This window comes from Anolis sagrei, chromosome 2 (genome assembly GCF_037176765.1).
Source record: "Anolis sagrei isolate rAnoSag1 chromosome 2, rAnoSag1.mat, whole genome shotgun sequence".
NCBI lineage: Eukaryota > Metazoa > Chordata > Lepidosauria > Squamata > Dactyloidae > Anolis > Anolis sagrei.
In genome coordinates, this window is record NC_090022.1 from 16,185,906 (window position 1) to 16,196,895 (window position 10,990).

At 44.7% G+C, this 10,990-nt stretch overlaps 1 protein-coding gene across 1 annotated transcript in view; it reads right to left on the reverse strand.

The window, feature by feature from the left end:
• LOC132765897 (uncharacterized) overlaps window positions 1-10,772 on the reverse strand; it is a 32,080-nt gene extending 21,308 nt beyond the window's left edge. The window contains exons 1-5 of the mRNA XM_060760179.2: window positions 10,506-10,772; window positions 7,030-7,138; window positions 4,642-4,697; window positions 2,936-3,062; window positions 163-1,269 (exon numbers count right to left, since the gene is read on the reverse strand). Coding sequence (XP_060616162.2) covers window positions 163-1,269; window positions 2,936-3,062; window positions 4,642-4,689 — 1,282 coding nt within the window. The 5' untranslated portion in view covers window positions 4,690-4,697; window positions 7,030-7,138; window positions 10,506-10,772. The remainder of the gene's footprint in view (window positions 1-162; window positions 1,270-2,935; window positions 3,063-4,641; window positions 4,698-7,029; window positions 7,139-10,505) is intronic.
• Window positions 10,773-10,990: the final 218 nt, after the last annotated feature.

Here is a 10,990-nt window from a genome sequence, read left to right on the forward strand (position 1 = left end):
ATATCTTGTAAGCCGCTCTGAGTCCCCTTCGGGGTGAAAAGGGCGGCATATAAATGTCGTGAATAAATAAATGTAATAGAATGCCAAGTTTGCAAAGTTTGTGTTTTTAAAAATGCAATACAACTGTTTGGTTCACTCCTGACATGATAAATAAATAAATACCTGTAGATAAAGCTCTGGAAAGTGGACGCTCTTGGTCTCCTTTTTCCCGGTCCAGAATGGTGTCTTCAAGCCCTTGGTAAGAAGAGAATCGGTCTTCCAAAGACTGCAGCAAATCCCCAGGCACATCTTCAGCCTCACCGTACAAGTCCTCTGAGAACTCTGACAGCCCGTTGGGGTCCATCTCGATGCTCGCAGCTTCTGGAGCGTCACCGTCAGCCACAATACTTTTTATGAGCTTTGTGTCAAAGTCCATCTCAATCTTGGCAGTCTCAGGGTTTTCCTCTTCCTCGTCCTCATCCTCCTTTTCTTGTTTGCATTCCACTGAGGCAATGGTGATACCGTTCTCATCCACCACCCGGACTTCGACAGGCAGGAGAGTACTTGGAAGCACGGCGGAAATCGAGCTGTTTTGCTCGTCCTGTAGCTCTTCCTCCTTGATTTTTGGAGTGAGCAGACCCAGGTGGTTTTTGCCCGTCTGTGCCACAGCCATGCTCCCACTGGGAGTGGGGGATGCCTGAGTGAGGCCAAACTTACTATCTGGCAGAAGGCGAGGCTGCTTTTGAGGAGGTGGCTTGCCTTGGGTGGCAGACAGTGACGATCGCAATACTGGTGCAGCAGTTAACGGTGCTCTTGCAACCTGTCCAGAAGTCCCAAGAGCAAGTGGGGAGGTCTGCCTGGCCAGCGCCAGATTCGACTGTCTTTGCCACTGTCCTTTCTCAGAAGCACCGCTTGAGCCAGACTTGGGCGTAGTGTCTCTTTTCTCCAGGATCATGGCTAGTTTGTTGTAGTAAGGCATGACGCTGAGATCGACTCCAGAGCCCTTACTCTGAGTGGTGACTTCCTTGTACTTCTTCTTCAGAGCGTTCATCTTCTCGCGGCACTGACGGGCCGAACGGTTGTACCCGCGCAGCCCCATTTCCGTTGAGAGCCAATTGAAGACGGCCTCATTGTGGTACATGTTCCGGAGTTCATTTTGCACCTCTGGGCTGATCCAGAGGTCAACAAAGAGCCCAATCTCTTCCTTGCTCCAAAATTTGGCCCGCTGCCTTTGGGACTCCTGGGTATCTTTTGCCGTGGCAGTGGGGGCCTGCGAGATGGGAGACGTGCCTGCCAAGAAAACACAAAGGAGATCAAGGTGTATACTGGAGCTTGAAATAACTAGGGAGACATTGATAGTTAGCCGCTTCTAATTAATCTCTTCTCCCACTAACAGCTTCAAAATCACAGAGTTAGAAGAGAACACAAGGGCATCCAGTCCAACCTGGTACAATTTAAGAACATACATAGCTGTGGGGAACTTGATTTCCTGTAACAAGCTTTTCGAAAAATGTGTTGTTGAAGGCTTTCATGGCCAGAATCACTGGATTGCTGTAAGTTTTGCCATGTTCCAGAAGCATTCTCTCCTGATGTTTCACCCACATTTATGGCAGACATCCTCAGACTTTGTAAGGTATATTGGAAAGTAGGCAAGGGACGTTTATATATCTCCCAGGGTGGGAGGAAGGACTCTTGTCTCTTGGAAACAAGTGTGAACGTTGGAATTAATAACCCTGATTAGCACTGAAAAGCCTTGCAGCTTCAAGGTCTGGCTGATTTCTGCCCAGGTTGATCCTTCGTTGGGAGGTGTTAACTGGCCCAGATTGTTTCCTGTCTGGAATTTCCCTGTTTTCAGAGTGTTGCTCTTTATTTACTGTCCCGATTTTAGATTTGAAATACTGGTAGTCAGATTTTTAAATTTTTCATAGTTTTGTCCTTTCTGTTGAAATTGCCCACATATTTGTGGATTTCTTGTGTAATCTGACATGGTGGTTGTGAGAGTGGTCCAGCATTTCTGTGTTCTCAAATAATATGCTGTGTCCAGGTTGGTTCACCAAAGGCTCTCATATGGCTGACTTCTCTGGTTGAATCAGTCTGCACTGCCTTTCATATTCCTTGATTTGTGTTTGCGTGCTGCTTTGATGGAATTAAAAAAACAGGGGAATTCCAGACAGGAATCAAACAGGGCCAGATAACACCTCCTAACAACGGATTTCCTGAGGCACCAACCAGCCAGGCTTTGAAGCTGCTGATCAAGGTGTCCATTTGCAACATTCACACTTGCCTCAAGCAGACAAGAGTCCTTTCTTCTACCCTAGGATTCCCCCAGGTAGCAACCAGCCAGGCTTCGAAGCTGCAAGGACATTCAATGCTAATCAAGGTGGCCAATTGCAACATTCACACTTGCCTCAAGCAGACGAAAGTTGTTTCTTCCATCCTGGAGATTGCACAGATATATAAACCCCATTTTCCTAGTTTCCAACAGACCTCACAACCTCTGAGGATACTTGCCATAAATGTGGGCAAAATGTCAGGAGAGAATGCTTCTGGAACATGGCCGTACAGCCCAGAAAACTCCCAGCAACACGTACAATAAAAGCTGGGCATATTACAATTCTAATTTAACTGGGTAAATTTACTCCTTTTGCAATACAATTATTCGTCATGCTGTGTCATGGGTGTTGAGGCAATGATGAGGCAGATGAAAGGAATGTTTTGTATCACATGACAGCAGTAGTGCATAGATATTTTAACTGGGAATAACTATGCAGCTACTTTTGAAAAATGATAAAATACCTCTTTAAAAGTCTCTTAGTAATAAGTGTCGGAACCTAAGCTAATTACATTTCAAAGATTACTATGTAAGGTGTAATAGGGATTCCTGGGTCAGTCTTTGGTCCAAGTAGTTTAGAATATATATATTTTTTCAAGGAACAGAGATGCACAAGGTACTTACCCAACGACATCACATTCTGGTAATTCTCCTGCATGACCTCTTTGTAGAGGGCTCTTTGTGTCCAGTTCAAGAGAGCCCACTCTGCTTCCGTGAAATAGATGACCACATCCTCAAATGTCAACGGGCCCTAGGATGAAATCCAAGAGTTGGAACGGACCCAAAGACCCATTCAGTCCAACCTCATTTTGTCAGACAGGAACACACAATTAAAGCATTCTGACAGATGGTTATCCAGCCTCTGTTTTAAAACCACCAGAGAAGGAGACTCCACCACATTCTTACCACCAGGAACATTTTAGTGGAATCTCTTTTTCTCCTGGTTGAATCCATTGCTCTGTATCCTAGTCTTTAGAGCAGCAGAAAACAAATTTGCTCCGTTTTCAACATGATAGCCTTTGAAATATTTAAGCATGATTATCATGTCCCCTTTCAATCTTTTTTTCTCCAAACTAAGCATACCCAGCTTCCTAAACTACTTCTCAAATGGCTTGGATCTAGATCTTTGACTATTGTGGCCACCCTTTTCTGAACATGGGCTCGCTGGTGGTGCAGTGGGTTAAACCGCTGAGCTGCTGAACTTGCTGACTGAAAGGCTGGCTGTTCGAATCTGGGGAGTGGGGTGAGCTTGCACTGTTAGACCCAGCTTCTGCCAACCTAGCAGTTCAAAAACATGGGCAGAGCTGGGGAAAGTTGCTCTTTTTTGGATTAGCACTCTCGGAATCCTCAAGGCTGTGTCCTTATCCACAGCAAATGTGAAACACTTATTATATAGTACTATGATTTCACTATGCCATGACCCCATTCTATGGAATCACAGTATTCCTATTTGGGGATATTTACTATTTTCATCCAATACCTCGCCAAACGACAAACTCCAAGATTCCATAGGATGGAACAGCAGCACTTAAAATAGTGGTAATTATAGTGTGACAAGGTTTTTCGTCTATCTAATCAGTATTTAATTTTCCACCCGATAGCTTTCTACCCTCCCCAAACTACAGTAAAAATCCCATTATTCCAAAGGTTGCAGTAATGGCAATTCATGCAGCTCTCACTAACAATGTTGTTGTTCATTCGTTCAGTCATCTCCGACTCTTCGTGACCTCATGGACCAGCCCACGCCAGAGCGCCCTGTCGGCCGTCACCATCCCCAGCTCCTTCAAGGTCAGTCCAGTCACTTCAAGGATGCCATCCATCCATCTTGCCCTTGGTCGGCCCCTCTTCCTTTTGCCTTCCACTTTCCCCAGCATAATTGTCTTCTCTAGGCTTTGCTGTCTCCTCATGATGTGGCCAAAGTACTTCAACTTTGTCTCTAGTATCTTTCCCTCCAGTGAGCAGCCGGGCTTTATTTCCTGGAGGATGGACTGGTTGGATCTTCTCGCAGTCCAAGGCACTCTCAGAACTTTCCTCCAACACCACAGTTCAAAAGCGTCTATCTTCCTTCGCTCAGCCTTCCCTAAGGTCCAGCTCTCACATCTGTAGGTTACTACAGGGAATATCATGGCTTTGACTAGGCGGATCTTTGTTGCCAGTCTGATGTCTCTATCACTAACAATACCTTGGAGGATTTGATGCCTGAAGCAATTGCCACATCTTGACCAATGTGGGCAGATTTACAAGGCTGCTAATCTATCCGGGGGTGCAATCGTCACAAAGTAGCTCAGTACAAAACCCACCAATCGTTTTGGGAACTAAGCCCCACTTACCAGATAAATCTTCTGTTCGTTTTCCCCACCAACGAACAGGGAGGTCATTCCGCAGCCTGTGGAAGCAAACACAGAGACAAGAATGTTGTTATGGACAAAGTTTACAAAAAAAATTGCATCCCATCCCATGCCACAGATATGATTATATTCCATAGAAGGAAAAGGATATTCATCTAAAAGCAACCCAGCGTCATTAAGCCGTTTAAATGATCTATCCTGGAAGTTTATCTGAAGTCCTCAGGAAGACTTCCAGTGTTGTGTAGGGATTATAGTTCTGGACTAGGAGTTGCCAATGGGAGACATAGTCTTAACAACAGGTATTCATCAGGAATGGGAAGGCACCTTGCCAAACAAAAGGGAAAACGTAAGTCACCTTATCCTCATTTTGACTCTTTCATTTCCCTTTACAATGACACAGTAATACAAATCCTTCCTATTTAATGATTGGTGTGCAATGATTGGTTAATGAACATTGGAACGGAATAATGGATGACGAATCTGGATCATGTTTTTGATGATGAGACGATAGTGAATAGTGAATGGTTATTGTAGTAATTGTTTATTAATTATGTAATATATGTTAGGTTGTTAACTGTTTTTACACTGTAGCATTGAATTTTTGCTGTTCTTATTTGTTGTGAACCGCTGTGAGTCGCCTTCAGGCTGAGAACAGCAGTATATAAGTAAAGTAAATAATAATAAATAATAATAATATCTAAGCAAGTGGAAGGATAATTTCAACTGTTGGCTCAGAAAGCTTTCTCTAGATTGAAGCAAATCTAGCAAAGTCAGGGATTTGTTCTACAGACAATGGCTATCAATGGTTGGAGGGCAGCGCCAGCCCTTTGCAGGACCAATGGGATTTTGGCCTGCATAAATAGGGGTCTAGTGCCTAGATCCAGGGAAGTCTGGCTATCCCTCTAATCTGCCTTGGTCAGACCACACCTGGAATCACACTATGTCCAATTCTGGGCATTGCAATTGAAGGGAGGTGTTGACTCTAAGCCAGAAAGTGTCCAGAAAAGGGTGACTGAAATGATCAAGGGTCTGAGGAGCGGCACAAAGTGCTTGGCATGTTTAGCCTGCAGAAGAGAAGGCTGAGAGGAGACATGATGGGTGCCAGGGCTCAAGAGTTGAGGGGAAGTCATAGGGAGGAGGGACCAAGCTTGTTTTCTGCTGTCCTGAAGACTAGGACACTGAACAATTAGCTTCAAACTACAGGAAAAGAGATTCCATCTGAACATTAGGAAGAACTTTCTGACTGTGAGAGCTGTTCAGCAGTGGAACTCTCTGCTCCTTCTTTGGAAGTTTTTAATCAGAGGCTAGATGGCCACCTGTTGGGGGTGCTTTGAATGTGATTTTCCTACTTCTTTGCAGGGGGTTGTAATGGATGGCCTCTTCCACACCACACCTGGAATCACACTATGTCCAGTTCTGGGCATTGCAATTGAAGGGAGATGTTGACTCTAAGTCAGAATGTGTCCAGAAAAAGGTGACTAAAATGATTAAGGGTCTGGAGAACAAGTCCTATGAGGAGTGGCATAAATTGTTTCGCATGTTTAGTCTGCTCCTTCTTTGGAAGTTTTTAATCAGAGGCTGGATGGCCACCTGTTGGGGGTGCTTTGAATGTGATTTTCCTGCTTCTTTGCAGGGGATTGTAATGGATGGCCTCCTCCAAACCTACGATTCCATAAGACCTTTCACGCTACACAATTATGGTAGCCCATCCTTTTTCTCTTGGGTGGGGTGTGCAAGACCCATACGAAACTCGGAAAATAATTTGTCTAAGAAATGCTATTTTCTTTAACCTGAGGGAATACCTCTCAAGGAAACTCAAGGTCCTCCAACGTGACTCTTATGACCAACATCTGTCAGACGTTGACAGACAAATTGTATTGGACAAACTACAAATACCCAAAGAAATGTTCTCCCTATGATCTCAATGTTGTCCAGTACAACTTGTCAACATGCAGGAGAAGTTGACAGTATTGTTAAATTGCAAGACCTAAACCAGGTATCCTCAAACTGTGGCCTTCCAGCTGTTTGGGCCTTCAACTCCCAGAATTCCTGACAATTGAACAAGCTTGTTGGGGTTTCTGGGAGTTGAGATGCCCAAACAGCTGGAGGGCCGCAGTTTGAAGATGCCTGACCTAGACTTTTCTAGAGAGGCCATATTGATTGAATCCACAAATAATAAAATCTCATAGGCTGTTGCAAAATGCAATCAGTGCTCTAGATGTGTATCGTGAAAGGTCTCAGAGCACTCTAGTTGGTACATGGATGTCTATCTTTCCAATTTGAACAGGACTTCACTGCGTTTTTGGAACACGGACACTGTAACTATCCAAACATGCATTAAGATGGGAAGATGTGATAATTTCCACTTACTTCCAAGCCTGGGGAGCCAGCGCTGCGGCGTTTGGGGGCCCTCCTGCTCATTCTGTCGAAGGGGACTCTGGCAACATTGGCCCCAAAATCCATCCCTGTTGTGGCACCACTGGATCGCAAGGAGAAAAACACACCAATGTATACCACCTGAGCTTTCAAATCAATAAGTATAGATTTGTATCAACATGCAGCATCAACAGAAAACCCACAACTCTGAATATTTGAGCTACAGCAGACACCTACATACACATACACAATACTTCTTTCCTTGCACCTTTCAGGAGGACACACAGTCTTGCACGTTCAGTCAAACTGAGCCCAGGTAGAACAAGTCTTAATACAAAGGATTATTGTTATTGTTATTATTAACTTCACTTGTATACTGCTTTTCTCACCTCAGCAGGGGACTCAAAGCAGTTTCTAACATATTTATGGCAAAATTTAATGCCTCAGAAACCTTTAATACAGAAACCTGACATAATGATAATAATATACAATTAAATCATAAAATGTGGAATTTAAAACATATCAATATAAACATTAAAATCATACAATCCAACAATCGTAGTCCAGGCTATTCCAAGTATCATACCTATTGCACATAATACCTGATCATTCTTTGTACTCCTTACTGCCCAAAGGGTTGATCCCATAGCCAAGTTTTTACTTTTCTTCTGAAGGCCAATAGGGAGGGCGCTGATCTAATTTTGTTGGGGAGGGAGTTCCACAGATGAGGGGCCACCACTGAGAAGGCCCACCACTGAGAAGGCCCTGTCTCTCATCTCCACCAGCCCCACCTGCGATGGAGGCAGGACTGAGAGAAGGGCCTCCCCAGATAATCTTAATCTCCGAGATGGTTCATAGGGGAAGATACGTTCAGACAGGTAACCTGGGACGGAACCATTTAGGGCTTTATAGGCTAAAGCTGGCACTTTGAATTGTGCTCAGTAGCAGATGGGCAGCCAGTGGAGCTGCCATAACGGGGGGGGGGGGGGGGGGGTTGGGTTGTTGTATTCTCTCTGCTCCAGTGAGTAATCTGGCTGCACTTGTTGGACCAATTGAAGCTTCCGAACAGCCTTCACAGGCAACCCCAGGTAGAGCATGTTGCAGTAGTCTATACGGGATGTAACCAGAGTGTGGACTACCATGGCCAAGTCAGACTTCCTAAAGTACAGGCACAACTGGGATGATGGGTGTTGCGATCTAGCAAAATCTGGAAGGCAACAGGTTCCTCCTCCCCAGTGTAATATACAGTCATTCCTCTACGTTGTCTGGGATAAGAGATACAGGGCCTCTGGGAATGTGGAAAACCACAATAATAAATACTGTTGTCTCTGTAACATGACTCTGTGCTCTGCTTCCACTAAAAGTTAGCCACAGAATTGCACTGGAGGACACAGAGGCTCCTAGAGATGTGTTCTTTCCAGAAATTGCTAGGTTCCTGCACAGGTTTGCAGCTTGGAAGTTCTCCTGCACTCATTGCTGAGTCTGGAACCCAGATGTGCGCCAGTTACGCCCATACCTTGGGAAGTCAGGCTTGGCCACAGTGGTCCATGCACTGGTTACATCTCGTATAGACTACTAGTTTTAACATACGGCAGCCAGGTTGCTAATGGGAACAGCATACAGGGAGTACACAACCCCCCTGTTGCACCAGCTCCATTGGCTGCCCCTTTGCTCCTGAGCCACAATGTGGGTGAAATGTCAGAAGAGAATGCTTCTGGAACATGGCCAGACAGCCTGAAAAGCTCACAGCAGCCCACTGATTCTGGCCACTAAAGCCTTTGACAACACATTGCTTTGGTTATTTGCAAGAGTCTGCTAAACACTAATAGGGATGATGATGATGATGATGATGATAGCTACTACTACAGATAAGCTTGGCATTTTGGGGAGATTCTGGAATACTTGTATTTGCACATCTATATAAATAAAAATGTAATGTTTGTTTGTGGGATTAACATAACTCAAAACCACTGGACGAATTGACACAAAATTTGGACACAATACACCTAACAGTCCAAAGAGTGTCCATCATCCGTAGACACACACACACACAAAACCCCAGCAGAACAGACTTAAAACCCCCCAAAAGACACCATCTATACATATCCACATACACTCATATACATATACACATGCACATATTCATACACACACACGTATATATATGCACAAACACACACAGATATACACATATACACAAACATACATATACATATATACATATACACATGCACACATTCATATACACACACGTATATATATGCACAAATACACACAGATATACACATATATACAGATATACATATACACATGCACACATTCATATACACACGTATATATATGCACAAACACACACAGATATACACATATACACAAACATACATATACACAGATATACATATACACATGCACACATACATACACATGCACACACATATACATATCCACATACATACTTATATACATACAAATATGCATATAGACAAGAACGCACATATACACAATATGCATGCACACATATAAACACACAAATACACACACTTATATACACCTATATATATATATATATATATGCATGCGCAAACACATATAGACACAAATATATATGCATACATAAACACATATATGCACACACAAAACACATATACACAGACTGGGCCACAGCAAAGCGTGGCAGGGGACAGCTAGTATGCAAATAAAGAGATATTTTGGCGACGAGACCCAGATCTAAACAGGAAATCCATTGATGTTTCATAGTAGACACTTAGAGGAGTCACTCACATACTCTGGAAGCAATCTTATACACAGTATCTTTCAATCCTGTTCCACCTGAAACAAAGTTTGCTTAGCATTGAACCATCAGAAAGCAAAGATGCCACTGCCTGGGCCGCCCATGTGGACAATTTTGGGAATTTGGGAATTCAGGATAAAGTGTGTGTATGTATTAATGAACAGGAATACACACACATAACTCATGCATGAAGCATCCTCTGAATACACACCTTTGAGAAAGTTAGAAGCACAACTCTGAGTGATCAACAATGCAAAGGGGGTATTAAAAAGGGGGATAGGCTATATTTGGGGGAAAAAGGAAGGGGAGATACATAGGTCCCAACTCCAGGGAAGGGTCTACAACAGGCATGGGCCAACTTGGGCCCTCCAGGTGTTTTGGACTTCAACTCCCACAATTCCTAGCAGCCGGTAGGCTGCTAGGAATTGTGGGAGTTGAAGTCCAAAACACCTGGAGGGCCCAAGTTGGCCCATGCCTGGTCCACAATATGGGTTGAGGTGCAGAATCAAGGCAGTTTGATGACTGCTTTCACTGCTGTGCAATCCTGGGAGTTGGAGTTGCATCTCCCTCCCAGAGACCTTGTCAAAACTACAACTCCCAAGGATCTCCCAGCAGGGAAAGCGGTTTGAAAACGCATCCGTCCTGCAGTGTGGAACAGACAAAAGGAAGCCGCACTTACTCCTAATGGAACCCACCGAAGGAACTCGGGGAGTTTTGCTTTTTGTTCAGCATATGGGCTTGATCCGGTTGGGCTCCACTCAGTGTAGACAGGCTGGCTCCGGAGCAAGGCAGGGAGTGGTGGGGTCCATGCCACCGGGTCCTTGGGCCACCTTCCTCTCTCTCCCAAGCACCAAGGCCTTTGCCTTCTCTCCTCCTCCTTCTCTTCTTCTTCCTCCTCCTCCTCTTTGGCTTCTCCTTCTCCTTCTTCCTGCTCCTCCCCAAGCAATCCCTCCCAGCCAATGGGAGAAGGATCCACCCTCCTCCCCGCCTGGGATCCTCTCGCTTCTGATTGGCCCCAGGGGTCAGTGGAGGCAGGCAAGGAGAGAGAGAGGGAGGGAGGGGGATCCCCAGCTCAGGCTCGATGTGGGTCTCCCCCATTCTTCTGGGGAAGAGCCACGTGGAGAGAAGGAGCTGCACCACGTTGCTTCTCCCATCCACAACAAT